This window comes from Metarhizium brunneum, chromosome 1, assembly GCF_013426205.1.
Source record: "Metarhizium brunneum chromosome 1, complete sequence".
In the NCBI taxonomy this organism is placed as follows: Eukaryota; Fungi; Ascomycota; class Sordariomycetes; order Hypocreales; family Clavicipitaceae; genus Metarhizium; species Metarhizium brunneum.
In genome coordinates, this window is record NC_089422.1 from 5,758,905 (window position 1) to 5,776,746 (window position 17,842).

General features: G+C 52.0%; 5 protein-coding genes across 5 annotated transcripts; 3 read left to right on the forward strand and 2 right to left on the reverse strand.

The window, feature by feature from the left end:
* Window positions 1–140: 140 nt before the first annotated feature.
* On the forward strand, window positions 141–3,293 carry ADNS (Adenylosuccinate synthetase; the record flags this gene model as incomplete). The annotated part of the gene is made up of 21 exons (XM_066129797.1): window positions 141–174; window positions 266–276; window positions 343–399; window positions 507–535; window positions 603–623; window positions 675–713; window positions 772–807; window positions 927–1,069; window positions 1,128–1,154; window positions 1,306–1,337; window positions 1,387–1,623; window positions 2,238–2,334; window positions 2,382–2,430; window positions 2,484–2,520; window positions 2,575–2,609; window positions 2,663–2,691; window positions 2,725–2,786; window positions 2,845–2,907; window positions 2,964–3,104; window positions 3,159–3,185; window positions 3,240–3,293. The coding sequence occupies 21 exons, from the start codon at window positions 141–143 to the stop codon at window positions 3,291–3,293; spliced, it is 1,260 nt and encodes a 419-aa protein (XP_065985920.1).
* Window positions 3,294–3,824: 531 nt separating this feature from the next.
* ubiG (Ubiquinone biosynthesis O-methyltransferase) lies at window positions 3,825–4,874 on the reverse strand (the record flags this gene model as incomplete). The annotated part of the gene is made up of 4 exons (XM_014693317.1): window positions 3,825–4,007; window positions 4,080–4,257; window positions 4,333–4,436; window positions 4,509–4,874. 4 exons carry the CDS (start codon window positions 4,872–4,874, stop codon window positions 3,825–3,827), a joined length of 831 nt encoding a protein of 276 aa, XP_014548803.1.
* Window positions 4,875–12,978: 8,104 nt separating this feature from the next.
* On the forward strand, window positions 12,979–13,393 carry G6M90_00g017280 (uncharacterized protein; the record flags this gene model as incomplete). Its single annotated transcript, XM_014693316.1, has 2 exons — window positions 12,979–13,219; window positions 13,287–13,393. The coding sequence occupies 2 exons, from the start codon at window positions 12,979–12,981 to the stop codon at window positions 13,391–13,393; spliced, it is 348 nt and encodes a 115-aa protein (XP_014548802.1).
* A 726-nt stretch (window positions 13,394–14,119) lies between these two features.
* On the reverse strand, window positions 14,120–15,310 carry G6M90_00g017290 (uncharacterized protein; the record flags this gene model as incomplete). The annotated part of the gene is made up of 3 exons (XM_014693315.1): window positions 14,120–15,031; window positions 15,088–15,107; window positions 15,178–15,310. 3 exons carry the CDS (start codon window positions 15,308–15,310, stop codon window positions 14,120–14,122), a joined length of 1,065 nt encoding a protein of 354 aa, XP_014548801.1.
* A 960-nt stretch (window positions 15,311–16,270) lies between these two features.
* Window positions 16,271–17,828, forward strand: G6M90_00g017300 (uncharacterized protein; the record flags this gene model as incomplete). The annotated part of the gene is made up of 2 exons (XM_014693314.1): window positions 16,271–16,532; window positions 16,603–17,828. The coding sequence occupies 2 exons, from the start codon at window positions 16,271–16,273 to the stop codon at window positions 17,826–17,828; spliced, it is 1,488 nt and encodes a 495-aa protein (XP_014548800.1).
* Between the last annotated feature and the right edge of the window lie 14 nt (window positions 17,829–17,842).

The window sequence follows — 17,842 nt, forward strand, 5'->3', positions numbered from 1 at the left end:
TGCCGTAATCCCCCTCAACCGCTGCTCTGACGCATCTTTCGAGCACCGCAGCTTTAAAACTTTGTGCGGATCGCGTCTTTTTTTCTCCTCTGCAATCTCAACGGCGGCACCCACGACAGCCAATTTTGATCCTGCGCAACATGACCATCACTGTCATTCTTGGGGCCCAATGGGGTATGTTTCTCTCCCTTGCCTGGAATACGTCCTTCCTCCGCACCCGACCGACATCGGTTCGATATCATTATACTGACCAGGACTTCTACAGGCGACGAAGGCGTGAGTACTCGGGGAGAACCCAATACAGCCAATTACACCCAGGAACTAACGATACTGCGTACTCAGAAGGGCAAGTTGGTTGATGGACAGTGCCAGGAGGCGCAACTCTGTGCTCGAGCCGCGGTAAGCACAACGCAGGCAGAATCCGGTCGACCAAACGGCTTCCACCGATGCTTAAAACATCCCCAAACGACAAATTTGCGCCGAAACATCTGCTAATGAACGTCAAGGGTGGGGCTAACGCTGGGCATCTCGTGCGGTTGGTTGAACGCTTTCTGTCGATCGATATCTATACATGCATACTGTGATGCTAATGGGTGCAAAAGTGTAAACGGAGTTTCGTATAGGTGAGAACCAGCAAACGTGGAAGGACGGGGCGGTTGCTAACATAGAGGCAGCTTTCACCTCTTGCCCTCTGGGCTGATTAACCCAAAATGGTTTGTCAAGGCTAATGATCGTTCAAGCTGGCAACGGCGAGGCTGACAAGTACCATAGCATGAACTTCATCGGTTCGGGCGTAGTATTCCACGTGTTAGTCTTCATATAATCCTCCACCCCTAACTCGACTACCACATCGGAATCTTGTTGATGTCTCGCCTGGCTCGCGCCTCTCAACCGAACATGCCAAGAAGACTGACTCTGTCCTCCAGCCCAAGTTTCTTCAGCGAGCTCCGGGAGCTCGAGGAAAAGGGCCTGACCGCGGTGCATGACCGGATCCTTGTTTCTGACAGGGTCAATGTCCTCTTGGACCTGCACATCGCAGTGGATGGTCTCGAGGAAAGGGAACTCGGGGGTTCGTTTCATAGTTTCCGACATTGTCGTTGAGGAACAGCAGCTAACGTCTACCCCAGACGCAGCTATCGGAACGACAAGACGCGGTACGCTACCCCCAGGACTCCATGCCGGATTGTCCTTTTCTGTTTCTGTCACATCATTGCAAGAATTCCCAAATCTCAATAGCGGGGACAATCTCGGTCATCGTCGTGCTAGCGACGCTATTGAAGCAACGAGTTCTAACGTCCGCCATAGGCATTGGTCCCTGCTATCAGACAAGCAGAGCGGTAAGAGATAGTCACGACAAGGGAGCGGACTGCGCGCTAACTTTTCCAGCGAACTGGCATCAAATTGACCGACGTCTTCCACCCCGACCTTTTCGAGCAGAAGGTGAGGCGCTTAGCCGATGGCTATCAAAAGCGCTTCGGAGAACTGTTCGAATACGACATCAAAGCCGAGCTTGCTCGTTTCGACGAGTACAGGGAGACGCTAAAGAAGTACGTCGTGGACGGCGTGTCCTTCATGAGATCCGCACAGCAGAGCGACACGAAAATTGTGATCGAAGGCGCAAACGTAAGGTTCTCATCCTAAGATCAAACGAATAGTACTGACACATTGGTGGAACGAGCACCGTGCCCGTGGTCCCCAGTCCTCTTTCCTAGTCCCGCAAGGATTCTTAGCTCGGGGCGGAACATAGTGCTCGTCTGAGCAATCACTTTGTTGGCGGAATCTTACAAGGGTCTGCGCTGTAACAAACTGTGTACTATGTTCACGCCTCGGCAGGATTCGGGAGTCATACGGAAACCTGGCTTCTACCCATCTACTGGTTGGTTATCGAGCGTGGTCAGTGGAGTTAATGACAATTTCACGTGAGGATGGCGCCCTAGAATCAACTCGGAGCAGGCCCAGTCATGGCGTCTCGAGGTTCAAGCCAAACTGTGCTCAGAAAGCCCCTCTTGAGATGATTCCGGGGCTTCATTTTCACGTTCAACCTCTGCGCCACGTGCGATGCTGGTAGATCGGCATCAGTCCAATTTCCTATGAAGGCAAGGGGTTCTGGGACCTGGCGCTTGTGCTTGTTCCCAATTGAACAGGCACTGATGCTAGATGTTGATTATGGCTCTTACCCAGTAAGTTTCCATCAACCTGGCCCTTCAGTTTGCACTAGTACTCATGATTAACTACAGTTCGTCACTTCCTCAAGTACTACGCTTGCTGGTATTATTGGTGGACTTACACTGAACCCAAAGAATATCACAGAGACGGTTGGAGTGGTCAAGGCTTGTATGTCGATTGCTCCAAGGCTGTAATTCACTGCTGACTGGCAACAGATACCACCCGTGTCGGAGCGGGGGCTTTCAAGACTGAAGATACCGAAGAGTGCGTCCGAATTACCATCTTGAAGCGACTCTGAAGCTGAATCATGACCTCAGGATTGGCACCAAGCTCCAGGAGATTGGACGCGAATGGGTGAGGCTATAAGTGCCCTGGAGGTTTCGAGCTTTTACCGCTGACAAGACTTAGGGAACGTCGACTGGCCGCAGACGCCGGTGTGGATGGTGAGTTTTCATCACGGCTCCTAGTTGCTGACAAACTTGCTGACCGTTCTCAGGCTCGGTGCGCACAACCTCAAAACCTTGAGTAGTAGGGAACACAACTGACAAACACAAACAGACCTTGTTGTTGTCAACTACAGTAACTCGATCAACTACTACACCAGCCTGAATCTCACGAAGGTAGACATTGCCCATGGCATGCTTGTGACTCGCGTCAAAACGCTCTAACACTCTGCAGCTCGACGTTTTGGATACTTTCGAAACGATCAAGATTGCCATAGCTTACAAGATCGACGGAGAGGTCAGTGATGCCAACGAGATCATGATGGATTCTGGAGACGCTAACCGTTTGGACAGGAACTGGACTCTTACCCTGCAGATCTTGACATTTTGAACCGAGCTGAGGTGGTTTACCACGAGATGCCAGGCTGGCAAAAGCCGACCACTAACGCGAGGACCTACTACGATCTCCCCAAGGCGGCCCGCGATTACGTTGAGGTGAGCATATTCACCTGGGCTAGCATAACGAACAGTTGCGCTGACCACCAGCAGTACATCGAAAAGTTTGTCGGAGTCAAGGTAGGTACCTGGTCGCGCATACTAACCTGCACCGCAATTGCTAAAGTTGAGCAGATCAAGTACATCGGCACTGGTCCCGACCGTGAGGCCATGATCCAGCGCTCCTGATTGCGCGAGATAGAGGAGGCGCCCGAGGCTTGACTTGGATCGTGCGCGAGGATTGGCTGCGGAAGCCATTCGGTGACCCGAAGAAGAGTGTGCGCATATAGACTTGGATTTCTTACACGTTGGCCATACCTTAGACTATAACTGATAGCTACTTGGATACCTGTCTCCCTCCGTGAACGTGCCGTGGGTTATGATGCATCCTGTGTGCGAGTATCATTGTTTCATTCTGAGCTAGAATCGATTTATGCCCTCTGGGCCTGGCTGTGCCTGGCTGGAGCGGATTATAAATACGTAGAGAAGCTGAATTTTGATGTATTCGTTTTGCAAACATGGCGTGGCTGCGCAATCTTTTGCATGCAAGTAGGAACAGCCGCCCCCCCAATTCATGGATGTGTTTTGCAGCGGCTTGGATTCGATCATGGAAACATGCTAGTTCAAGTGAAGCACGTAGAATCTAAGCTCATACCTTCTCAATCAATATACATTACGCAGGTCAAACCACATTTCAAAACAAGGCAGGCCAAGGCCCCGTCACTGGAGTTTGCGAAAGCGCAGAGCCATAATGGCCGGAATCTGCGTATAATTCGCCGACGACTCGGGCCGTTCCTTGATCGCGTCCGCCTCGTCAAAGTACAGCTCCTCCAAGCTATCCATGACCAAGCCCGTCTTGAAGAAGGTCCCCAACAAAACATCGAGCGGGCGATGGAAGTAGAGCTACGCATGTCCCGATAAGCCACACTCTTCACTACCGCATTCTTACACCGCGAGAATCCCCGGGCTGCTTACCTGGAACGCCGGCTGGCCGTTGACGGCGACACCTCGCCAGGGAGCCTTGTCGCGATACTCGCGGACGATTTTCCCGCGGGCGTTGCAGTATTCGCCCGTGGCCTCGTCGGTGACGACTTCGACGAAGCGCGTTGCCCCAGAGGTGAAGAACACAGGGTGCAGCAGGGTCGCGAAGAAGCTGCGATTCAACGGCTATTAGCACAGCGTACATCCTGGGAGATTTCACTCAGACGCATGGCGGGATCAAACGCACATGCCGCCCCGTTTCAAGAGCTTGGGCAGCGCGTCCGCGAGCGGCTCGAGGTCAGAAATATCCATGAGCGCCATGTTACACGTCACAATGTCGAATCCCCCCTCCTTTCAAACAAACACATGGTTAGCAGGTAAATTTGCCAGTAGATGGAATTGTTCGGCTGGGTGTTTTCTCACCGCCGACTCTGATTTGACAAGGTCCTCAAAGGCCTCGGGCAGAGTGACATCCAGAACGCGGTACGAGATCCGGTCCGCCTCGTCGGGCGAGCTTCTCCGCGCGGCGTGCTTGATCATTTCTTCACTGCCGTCGGATGCGGTGACGCAGGCGCCCTTGCCTGCGAGCCAGCGCGCCACGAGGCCGTTGCCCGTGGCGAGATCGAGCGCCCTGCCGCCCGGCTGTACGGGAACCAGCCTCTCTAGACTGGGCTTCTGAAGCTCCTGCCAGTATTTATTCCCGTCAAGGCCCATTGTGGTGTCCCACCATTCGGCGTTTTCAATCCAGGAGCCATGGATGCCGCGTTGCTTCTCGGGGTTGGATGCCATCGTGTCAATGGTGTGAGCTGCTGGACTACGACTTACAAGGGTCTTTTCCTACGCAATCGAGTCGCGGGAAACAACGACGCAGTTTTTTTTTGGGAGGATCAATGTAGTTGAGGTATACGCGGGTTCTATTCGTGTTGGGTCCTGTGGTAGGCATCATGGCAATTGACCATCTTGGTTGGCTGGCTGAGGTGTTGGGCAACACTGCCGGTGACTCACTCGGCGTGGAATGCGTCAATGAGACCACATGTGCAGTCACCTTGCGGTTTCGATGCGCCCTGCATGCACGCCACTTTCCCCCCGCGGGGAAGTGTCAACTGGTATTTATCCGCATACCACGAGGGGCATGGGAGCCCAGGACGACATGATGGCCGATTGCTTCATAACCACACGGCACCGGGCCATACGGGATACGCCGGTCCAGGGAATGTGCACATGAGCCATTGACTGGAGATGAACCAGACGTTTGGGGTCCGAGATCATCTCCACTTCGGGGCGATGGCCGGGCTAACGTCTCCACTGACGGCACAATTGAAACGCCGCACCGTCCAAGTCGGCCGGGATCATTTAAAAGGCCAGCCGAGGTTCGCGAGAAAAGCGCCGTGTTCAAATCAAGACCCTTGATGTGAAGTATCCTTCGCGCTGTCGGCGAAGCTTACCAAGCTGATGTCCAGAGCAACTACCAACAAGTGTACCGAAATCAGCGCCCAAGGCTCAGACCTGCAAGTAGAGGCAAGATCTGCCGGGCACAAGGCGAATTTGGGTTGTGTAATTAGCGTCTGGTCAAGTTTAAATTGTTTTGACACTTCTCTCCGAACCTTTTTCAAAACGGATTTTTTCTCTCTAATTAATTACATGGTTGCGATGTGACGGGAAGTATCCAATCACACAGCTATGTTTTGGGGGGTTTGTACTTGACACCATGCAGACTTATTTTAAATTACATGTAGTCCATCAAAACCATCTTAGCAAGCGCGACTGAGCAGGACCAGCATCAATTGCCACTCAAATCTACTGGTCGACCATTTTCGACATTTGCCAAGCTGTCAAAGGTTCCAAAGCGACCTAGTCCAGGAACCCTAGTCCACGCGGCTGGGTTTGATACTTATATCTGGAAGGTCCGGTACATTGCGAGAGTCACTTCAATCACCGCTGCCCATTAATACCCCGAAGGATCAGCACAACTGTATTCCACGTACTGGTTTAAAAGTATAATATTGATATATTTTTACAGTATTGGCCGCCACTCCAAGTACTCATCTGACTAAACAGAGGAACGCCTAAACCTAAAACGAAATGACAGCACGGGGGGTTTTGTCCCAGTATTCCCTATCGCCCACCGTAGGCCAGGACGCTTCCTTGACTGGGGCGGAATATCGTTTGACATAATCCACCTGTGTACTTATAATAGTAATAACTTTTTCTCATCCATTTTTCAGCACGTAAAAAGGTGCAACACAAAGCTTCCAAAGGAAGCTCTTACTCTCCTTATGAACAATCGCTTTATCCAAGTCGCACTGGACGTCCTTCGTGCTCTTAGACCGTGACAATATAGAGCAAATAAGGTTACTCGGTGTATTCGCAGCGATTCGTTTGGGAGTTACAATGGCAATAAGGGACAAACTCGCAATCAAAACATGGAGAGGGCCCGCATTGTTGGCCGCGGCGGAAACAATGACCAGTATTTGAGCTCATAAATGGCGTGGCCAAAGCTAATCCACCAAGTGTGACAAGTATGATTGGAAGTTTCATTATGAGATATGGTGTTGGGAGAAAAGGAGAAAGAGTTTAGAGTTGGGCAAAGCAGGAGAAATAGCCGCGTGTTGAGTTAGGCAATACCTGCTCGGTAATAGTTAAGATCGGGTGCCGTCCCTGCTACTTATATAGCTATTCATGATCTTTTAAACGGGATATAATATTATAGGGCTTATATTAACATAAAAATTGCAAGATAAGAAGAGATTCTTACTTGACCAAAAATACAGAAGAAGTGGATAGATAAGTACACCATTGTGACCGTGAGAGTTGCGTAGTTTTTCGGTCAAAAACTACACAAAAAAGTAAAGTTTGCTTGGCGATAATTCAACCAAAACAGCCACGTCGTAAACCTAAATGTGAGACTTTTGGCGATATTAGTAGAGGGTACCAAGATAAATTCTAAGACAGGAACGGTAAACTACTCGGATAATATGGAGAGACAGATATATACTTCTACTAGTCTATTGAGAGCCGACTAGAAATGGAGGACGTTATTGGACGTTTCTCGATAGAGCTTTTATAAGGAAGCATCGGATGCTACGCTCGGGTAGCACCGGTATTATAGAACTAGGTTTCTGAGACTACTGCGGTGCATAGGTGTTTTTGGCTTTTGCCCAACTTAATTTTTGAAAGCCAAAATGATGGGATTAGGTAGCATCGTCTAAATGCGGCTGGCTCATGTCAGTCAATCAGACCATCTCGGCTTCTCTTATTGGCCTTTACTACTTAGGTATCTGTGACTTCTCAGGCCTGGCCCTCGACTTCTATGTTCAACGTATATCTCTTGGAGAGGGGTGTGCTTGTCCAAGGTCAATAAGTATTGGCACAGCCTTGTGAGATCTTTGAACAAGTAACCCCCACTTTCTAGCCCTTTGCGTTTATGTGTCCGGATACGAAGCTGTTTTAGCACGCCAAAGTTAAGCCTTCTGTTACGACCTAGCTTATAGGCTGCAGTGAAAGTTGTTGAACGTCACAGCGGAACACAGATGAAAAGAGTGCTTTTATTCTGTAAGCTAGAGATGCCGCCCAGGCACGTTATTTATAAAAGGCGCAGGCTGGACCCTGCACGTGATGCTGTTTCATGTTTCAACACAATTGACTGGTTCGAATACATCCAAGGGTAGCGTCTAGAGTGCCTCCGTAAGGCGTGAAAGAATTTCACACTACTACTCCTGTCACACAGCACGATTGTATTGTACAGCTTGGACAAAACGAGAGACTCTTGATTTTCTATCTAAAGGAGCGGAATAATAATTAAATACTTCTGGAAGACTGCTACTTAGGCAGCAGTATTACGATTTCCTTTTGCCAATTGGACAATAATACTTGCGTGTTCTTAACAGAAGCAGTATTATGCTTAAATGAGAGGCCTGATCTTGACACCAATCTTTAACCAGCTAATAAGTCTATTAACTCTAGTCACGGCAGCAAGTCCAACACCTCCCCTGGGAATTAATGAGTTAGCTTCGGTATAGCTTCGTTTGGATTTATTGCGGGTTCGAACCTGTTGTTCAGCGACCTTGGGAGCATAAATATCAGCAACTGTCTTCATTGCAATGACAAATATCTTGTACACAATACGCACCAATCCAGGCGGGCAGTCTGGCTCCTCGGAGAAGCAAACACGCCAACACACACCCTGACGGAGGTTAACAGGTGTAGACATGGCTGCTCCCGCAAGGAGAGTGATGATAGCTACAAAAAAGTTCATAATTTTTAATAAAAAGAGTCAGCGTATTTAATTTATAGTAATGAGACGGAGTTGCTAGGTCCCTTTTTGTGGCCACGAAAACAAGCATGCCATAATACGACTTTGGGGCGACCTTTTTATACTTGAGTAAATCGCCTGTCACGGGCAATGCGGAAGACTTTGGAATGTGTGTAAATTAAATTTATTTCGCCGCAAGTTGCCACGCAGTTATTATACTTTTTAATCCAAAGTATAAAGTTATTATACCAGGATATACTGGCACGAGCAAAGACTCCTGTGACAGTACAAGAGCAGGAGTAAGGTCTTGGGGACTTAAACAAGCGAAGAGTAAAAGGTTCTGGAGGAAGCTCTGACTCAAGCTATCTAGGTTTTACAGTAAGGCTGTTCTCCTATAACCCCTAAGATTAGTACCAACAAGGTCTACAATCAAATAATATCACGGGATAATTTAACGTTTTTAGATAAAACATAATACTGCAAGCATAAATTCCGACTTGCAAGCAACTAGAGGTGCTGCAAGTATTGTGAACTGCGATAATATACAGAAAAACTCAGTAATAAAAAGTTTTTTGGTAGGTAATAAATACCCACTTCTTTTTTTTAGCTTATAATATAAAATTAATACTAGTTATCTGCAAAATTTATAATTATATAAAGTATGTTATTAGATTTAATATTATTTATTATAAAAAAAAACTACAAAAAATTACAAAATTACAAAAACTACACGTGGAAATGCTCTGGCCAAGAGCAAAGCTGCCAAATAAGTTTGTCTTTGGCGGTTTTACCTCTTCCAGAGGGTAATAAAATAATATAATTATAGTTACTTAAAAAGTAAGGTTCTAGTGTAAAATAGGGCTTTACTCGGAATTACCTGGACCTACTGTTATATTGTAAGTATCAGGCTTGATTACTATACAAATCAAGGCCTTTTATCGTTATTTAGGCAGTATCGGGCGGTATCAGGCCCTACTAAAGCCGTAAATTTTACATTTTTAGGGGGTTTACAGCGTGTGACGCGGAACTAATCCTTATAAATATATTTGTACATAGAAGATCTAAGTAAAAGTATAAGCCCCATAATAGTCGCACATTTGCGATAGCCACCAAATATCGCTAATTTTGGCCTCACGAAGGTCATCGTTATACCGGTGCTATTTTTTTACCCTTGTACAGCCAAGGGAACCAACCGCTCGGGAGACCAACCTTGGCACATTCGAAAAGGTTGTCCACGTCCCCAAGAGGAAAGGTCTGTTTCTTGTGGCAATCCGTTGCATTGTTATAACATTCGCTATGTCCGAATTTAAGGCGGGAGCAGGCCTGGTATGAGTCCATGCACTGTAGGAATTTTGTAATTCCATCCATGCGACGCACTCGTCCCTGGCACGTTCTTGCGGCATAATCGCAGATATCTCTGTCATCCCCCCTGTTTCCGTAGCGGTCGCAGTGCTCTTTGACCTGATCCTCGTTCGACTTTTCTGGCTGGCTGGTGGCGGCTGCGGCGGCATTGGTCTTTGTGCTGACTGGCTGACTGGTGGCTGGATATCAAAAGACTGAGTCGATCGATTGTGAACAGATGTTGGGGTTATAATCTTGTCGGGTGGGAGAGCGTAGCCTTTAAATACTTTCGCTGAAGAAATATATATACCCAAAGATACACGTGTATATAGTTGAAACTGTCAAGTAAAATGAGTCGGCGGTCCTATTCCCTGACGCCCAGAGCCTTCGGGGTACTCGCTCATGACACGACAGTGGGCTTTGAGAAAGTGGCTTTGGCTGTATTATTTGATTTATATTAATTTTCCCACTTGGATTTATGCGTACAAGCCTTTTATGAGTCAAGACGCAGGCGTTGGACATACGAGTCGCAATGGAAATATGTCTTTTCGGTGCTTGTGGGATGCATTAACTGTGAGCATTACTTAATTAATTAATACTAGCATTATTTTCGCCTACTCGCATAAACGCCCCAGCTTAATAGAAATAAAATATTTAATGCTTAGTTATCAGGACGCCAAGTCATAGGACGTAAGCCTTGGAATATGCTTAGAGATGAGGGAATCCCCATCGCCACTATATAAGAGAATGAATCAAGCGTGGCGACAGGGCTTCTCAGCTCTCCGAGTATCCCGCGGATATCTCAGGAGAGCCATGATGGCGAGATGATGAGGCATGTTTGCGATGACGAACCTGTTCCCCGGCACGTGAATGATGCTGGCCTGTACGCTCTCATCACAAGTTCTAGGTGAGGCCGACGAATCTGCTGGGAGCATGGAACTGACTTGCGTCTCTTGTGGCGCATGTTGTCCAAGGCCTGGTCGTCAATGCTACCATGATGGATAATACGTGTCCTGACTGATCAGACTTGTGGCCCGTGGGCTCGCAGGTTCTACACTATATCCAGTGAGTCTCCATTTTCCATGTCTGAAACAGATTTCTAAAGCTGGTTCCTGGTCAATAAACTCGAAAACCTTGGCCCTCTTATGCCACCAGTGCATTCGATAGAGATTTGCGGTCTGGGCCAGTATCTCGATCCAACAGTATGGAGCATGACGGACAATGCCACTGGCAGAGCTTCCTCTCTGCTGTCGCGGCGAGATGGCCGAGCGGCTGCGTGCACCCCTTTGGGCCTCGGTAAAGTGACTTGCGATGATCGATGCCGTCGACGCCGACGAGGCGCGCGGTGCCACCATGCCGAGTTGACGGCCGCGGCCGAGGCGCAAGCTGAGCGCAGGCCCGAGGTTCCCGCCGACCCGGTTCTTCCTCCGCGACCGGCAGACTCGGCTCCGTCAGCTCCCAGCCGTGGCTTCTTTGTCTTTACCGCTCCGCTGTAGTCTTGACTCTTGACCACTTGAACTCCCGTGGGGACAGCGACGTGGCTGACGACATGGACGAGGGGTGTTTGCCCAGCCAGACGTTCACTTTCCGCTGCACTAGTGATGAGGACGGGAAAGCAATGGTGCCGGACGTAGGGAGCCTTTCCGAGTTTGTAACTAGACAAAGGGATGCGCGGACGGAGATTGTAGCGAAAGAGTTGGGCATGTAGAGAGTGCTGTAGCGGGCAAGTTGCCAGCAACACGACAGAGAATGTTGAGAGTTCTATGCCAATACTAGATTAGCTCCAAGAGTTACATCTCTTATTTACATGTGGCTGTGAAATATCCGACATGTATTGCGGTTGAATATTGAGGCAGGCACCCGTCATTGCTTGTAGCGAGGTGGGCGGGTTCAGCAAGGATACAAGAAACTGAAGCTGCGGTTCAAACCCAGGCGCATGTTTACACTAGGAATTATATGTCGTCTACCTATGCATGGTCAAGTGTGCGACATAGGTAGCTTTCCATGCTATTTCTCCGTGGTTGTTGAATGACGGACGAATCTGGCGAGAGAAGACGACACTGAGATGACGAGCGATGGCACCCACCTATTGACACAATAAAATAATGGTATTCGCTGCAGCTAATACGTCGGGGCCAAGAGCGGCTGCGGGATCTATACATGGGACGTTTGAGTTTATTTGACATGGATATATCTGCCTATGCCTGGTGTTCGTACAAGACGATGACTATTTTACCCAGAGCTCGCAGCATGGAACACGGAACCCATCTATGACATGGAATGGGCCAACTGTCGGTCGCTGCATATTTTTTTTCCCATTTCCGCTCTGAAACTCCCATGGAACAAGATTCAATTCATTGTTCCCAAAATACGCAGCTGCCGCCCGACAAAACCGACACCATCAGCAGCCAGTCCTACGAACCCGAGTCCCTCCACGTCCGCAACGCCAAGTTCCAATCGCACTCGCGTGTCTCAGGCATCCCATGAGAAATAGATCCCCTGGCCCGCGCATGGCCATGTTTCCCACGGCGGTCAGACCGACTGCGAATCCACGCTCCGCCATGATGAATCCAGCCTTTGTTACCTCGTGAGCGCATCACGCCTCCGGAAAAAACTTCGTATCGCGCCGCATCAACCTCTACGCCGGAAACACAACGACCAACAGCCCAATCCTCGCGTGGTACCGCATGCAGCACGATTCTAGACCAACGTCAATGTTGTACGCTCTCCCGACACACCGGGACCGCCGTCTGGTGCGAAAAGCACCACACGTCCGCGTGCCATCTGGTCAGTCATAGCACCGCCCGCCATTGTGCATGAAACGTCTCGCCTCCTCGGAAACAAATCCTCGCCGCATCAATGCATCGCCCCGCGTCAGCTTTGTTTCTCCGATGGCGATGCGTATGCGTCCACGTCGTCTCCATCTGCCCTGCGGCAACTACCCACAATAGCAAACGGCCGCTCGGGGTTCTCGTATTTGCCTCGTGATGTCGGCCATCCTCATCATGAGCGTCGGTGCAACGACGATGCAGGTGCCACCTACTGTTGCAACGGCACCTCCGACAACAAAAAAAAAAAAATGTGACGGCTCATATGCCGCACGACTTCGTATTCCGTCCGACGTGTTGGCGGCCGGTGTGCATGACAGCAGCGCCTATATAAGAGTCACCTGGCTGGCATCTACCTTCCCCGTATGTACGAACATTGAAGCACAGCAGCACTCAGGCAAGATTTTCCGCAACGCATAGAAGTCCGCTTCTTCTCGTCTTGTACGACGGCCTTCTTTTCACTGCGTCCGTCATGTATTCCCGACTTATTATTGTGGCCGTCGCCGCGCTGGCGTCTACCTCGAGCGCGCTGGCCATTCGCAACAAGCACGTCGGTGACTTTCGTCTCTTCTCGGACGAGGGCTGCTCTGCCGGCAATCTGGGCGTGTGGACTGTCATTGACGATGACGTCAGGGATCATCCCTGCCAGAGGATACCCGACGGCGAGGGTGTTCGTTCCGTCTTTGTGGCTGACGTGAATAGCGAGTGCAGATGTACGTTGACCTCGGGGATTCATCTGCCCTTCAATGTTGTCAAAATGTGAACTAATTGCTTCGGCAGTCTCCCTCTACGAGGATGCGGATTGCCAGGCTGGCGAGCAAAATACCACCCAGGGCAACTGCTACAATAGCGCTGCGGGCTGGAAGGCGTGGAAGATGACCTGCTAGGGGAACCTGCTCTGGGGACATGGACGAGTTAATTTATTTTACTGGTGGTTTTGCGCTCATTCTGGGCTGAAGCATGCGGGTGTCTGACCTGGCTGGTAGGAATGGGGGGCATCCCATGCGGCGTGTATGATAGATCGCTTCATGGCGTACACCTCTGCATCGAGACACTGAATCTTAATCTACTGTTGGCTGAAGCAGCTACCGGCCGCATGTGTTTGTTTTATACCTGCCCTGTAGGGTTCGCTGTAATACGCCATGCGTCCAGCCGGCTTTTCTACCTGATGGCATCTCGGAGCCCGACGAGCCGGGGACTGAGAAGCACTCGCACGCTTGCCCAGACATGGAAGTGAGGGAATGTTGGCCATGGCCTTGCTGTGTACATCGTCCATCAAGCCAGAGTGTAACTGCCGGTACAAGTAGTCAATCATTCAGAATGCATAGTTTTGTCCTCGGGGCGCGAAACACCATCGAGTGCAGTGAATTTGCTCTGCCGCATCTCTCGCTCAGGGCGGTCGCTGTAACTCGAGTCATCTTTGGTTACCAAGAACCTTGTCACTCTCACGACATGTGACGACATTACATCATCCACGGCCTGTTTCTGCAGAGCAGGGGCAGTAATACCTGTATTGTGTCAATTTACACATCTATGTAGTATTCTCCACCAAGCACCTCTGGTCACCTCCCACCGTCCGGCCACAGCTAGACGCCATGCAGGCACACACATAGTTAGGCAATCGTCACGCACACCTTGCCGAAATGCTGCCCGGACCACTGGTACTCGTACGCCTCCTTCAACTGCTCCAGCGCAAAGGACTTCTTGTCCACCACGGGCCTCAGCCGCTCCGGGTTTCCCTCAATGGCGAGGCACATGTCCTCCATCTGCTTGCGGCTCCCCACCAGGATCCCCCTCGTGGTGCACAAGTTGGTCAGGCACTCGAGGAAGCCCGGCTGGTCCTTGGTGTGGCCGCCGACGAAGCCGACAATGGAAATCAGGCCCGACACCTTGACGGCCTTTAAGCTCTGCGCCATCGACTTGGGCCCGGCCACCTCGATGACGTGGTCGACGCCCCTGCCGCCCGTGATCCTCTTCGCCTCGGCCCCCCAGTCCTCGTTCTCGCGGTAGTTCAGGACGTGGTCGGCGCCGAGGTCTTTGAGCACCCGGGCCTTGTCGTTGGACCCCGTGGTGGCAATGACGCGCGCGCCGGCGGCCTTGGCGAACTGCAGGGCAAAGATGCTCACGCCGCCGGTGCCCTGGGTGAGCACCCACTGGCCCGGGGCGACCTGGTTGTCGGCGACGCCGTAGAGCGCGTTCCAGGCCGTGACCCCGGCGCAGGGGAGCGTGGCGGCCTCGACGGCGCTCAGGCCCGCGGGCTGCCGGACGAGCCCCTGCTCGTTGAAGGCGGCGACGGAGCGCAGCACGCCGTGCCGCGTGCCGCCGAGCCCGGTCTCGGCGTTGTCCTGGGTGATGGGGCCGCCGATGTGCTCCTGGTTGAAGAGGGTTACGACCTTGTCGCCCGGCTGGAAGCGCGTCACTTGGCGTCCCACGGCGAGCACCGTGCCCGCGCCGTCGGAGCCGGGGACCACGTTGTCGGCGACGGGGAAGGGGTACGAGCCCTGGGGGATGATGAGGTCGCGGTACTAGGAGGCAACTGTTAGACTGGTTTCACGGCGTTGGGCGGCTGCTGGTTTCGTACGTTGAGGGAGGCGGCGTGCACTGATTGGATTTGGCGGCGGTTAGCGAACGGCGTATCGTGACAAGGGGTTTCAACCGTGACTTGACTGACTCTTGACCAGAACCTCGCTGTCGCCCAGGCGGGGGACTTGCTGCTCCGAAAAGGCTAATGCGTCGAAGCCGGCGGTGCCATCGTGGCTCGTGACGTTCCACTGCGTGACGGTCTTGGGGATATCTGGCGCCATGGCGAGGACTGGTGAGTAGATGGGTTGGAAGATTGTAATGGTATTGCTTTGGTGAATGGGAACTTGAAGCAACAGGCAGATCAAGTTGCGAGTTTGCCTGCTATTAATATGGCCCCATTTCACAGATGCAACTCCACGGAACTCGGTCCGGGCTGCAATTTATAAGCGCCCGTGGCCTCACCAAGTAAGTCCCCGGCATCATCATGTGGCCGTGGCATGACCTGACTGCGCTGCCATGTCGGTCTTTTCTGGTAGATTGTGGTTCAATAGCCGTGGCATACAACTTGCGGTCCACTGTCATATTTTGCCCTCTGCCATTCGTCTCGATGCATGAAGCGATTAGCAAGCATCGGTTGATGATTGATGTAGGGCGTGGTCCTCCGTGTTGCGCCTGGTCCATTGTGGGCATGTCGAAGTGCCGTGGAAATTATTTGACTAATACATGTCGAGTCGTCATGGATTGACTAACCGACCTTGTGGAGAGCCGCGAGCTGTTGACTTGTTGTCTGGCTCGCGTTGATGGCCAATTGACTCGATAAACTACCGTGGCGCAGCGCCAACTAAGTAGTACATGTAGGTACGGATCTGGGGGATCTGTGCCAGGAACCAAGTGGCGCCGTCAAATAAGCACTGAGATTGAGACCGGTCCAGTCTGGTTGATATCGATTAATGCTGCACATTGAGTTGGTGCGGCTGCCGAGATCTGTCTAGTGTGACTAGGGCCCCAATGTGACTAGTCCTTTGCGGCGTGACTCAACATTGAACGCACGTGCGGTCGAAACATGTCTGGTCGTGGAGGAAGCCACGTCCCACCCAGTGCTCGGGGAAGCTTCCATGTCGTGAATTAAATGGTCAAGTATCGCCGACGGGTAAACGTGCGCCCCAGTGCCGTCACTCCATGTCTGCCGACTCACCAGACAGCTTCACCCAACCATCCCGTCGACCATTGAACCCTCACCCATGGCTCCCAACCCCAACCCTCCTGTCATTCTCCAACCACCACCCTCTGCCCCAGACACGTCGACACGTGCAACATCTCCAAACCCGCCATCCACGACCCGCACAGGCATCGTCGTCTTCTCCGGCGGAAGCGCCGCCAATAGTCTCGTCGACGTGTTTGAGCGCGTCCGCGAAGCCAACAAGACCTCGCTGAGCTACGTGATTCCCATTTCAGACAATGGCGGCAGCACAAGTGAGATTATCCGTGTCTTTGGCGGACCAGGTATGACGCCTCCCTCCATGCGAACGCGCAACCGACAAAACAGCACACATCTGACACGGCACGCCCATAGGCATCGGCGATGTGCGCTCACGACTCGTGAGGCTGATCCCGGACAATGACGTCCCCGAAACAGTTGCCATCAAGCACCTGTTCAACCATCGTCTTCCCAAGACGTACGAGGCCGCGCGCGCCGAGTGGTTCGAGTTTCTCGACGCCACCCATGCTCTCTGGACCGACGTGTCGTCGCCCAAGAGAGAGCTGATTCGCGCATACCTCAACACCTTCAACCTGGAAGTCATCAAGCGCATGCGGCCCAGCAGCCGCTTCGACTTCTCCAAGGCCAGCATCGGAAACCTGTTTCTGACGGGCGCGCGCCTCTTCACCGGGAGCTTCGAGGCCGCCATCTACCTGCTGAGCTCGATATGCGCCGTCCCCGACAGGATTTCCGTCCTGCCCGCCCTCAACACCAACTTTGCCCATCACATTGCCGCCGGCCTGCAGGACGGGACCGTCATCACGGGCCAGAACGACATCTCGCACCCCAGCTATCCGACCGCCGCGGTGCCCGGCGCGGGTGCCTCGAGCACGGGTATGCAGACGCCTGCCCTGTCCGTGGGCCACGACACGGAGGAACACGACAAGATTGAAGACGCCAATCTTCCCGGGTCGTTGCCGGCCCTGCGCCGGCCGGCCATTGTCTTCTCCAAGGCCGAGGACGAGGACTTGGCCTCGCGCATCGACAGGATATGGTACATCAACCCCTACGGCCAGGAGATTCGCATCCCCGCCAACCCCCGTGTCCTGGATGCCATCAACACCGCGGGCACAGTCGTCTACTGCATCGGCTCGCTCTTCACGTCGCTGGTCCCCAACTTGGTGCTCAAGGGCGTGGGCGAGGCCATCGCCAACCCCGCCATCAAGAACAAGATTCTCATTCTAAACGGCACGGCAGACCGCGAAACAGGCCCGTCAGACAATCCCCTGACCGCGTTGGACTTTGTCGCCGCCGTTGCAAATGCCTGTGCCGATTCAAGGGGGTGGCAGAAGCCATCCGAGGAGGAATACAATCTCTACGTCACCCACCTCGTCCACCTCGAGAGCCCGGCGTCACCAAGAGTAGACAAGCACAAGTTTGGGCAGCTGGGCATTGACACGGTGCGACTCTACGGACCCAAGGACGAGTCTGGCCGCGGGGGCCGATATGATGCGACGGCGTTGGGCCAGACGCTGGAGACGGTGGTCGGGAGGAAAGACATTCGCGTGGATCGAAGCCGTCGAAACACCCTCGTCGGCTAGTCTAGTCAAACGTT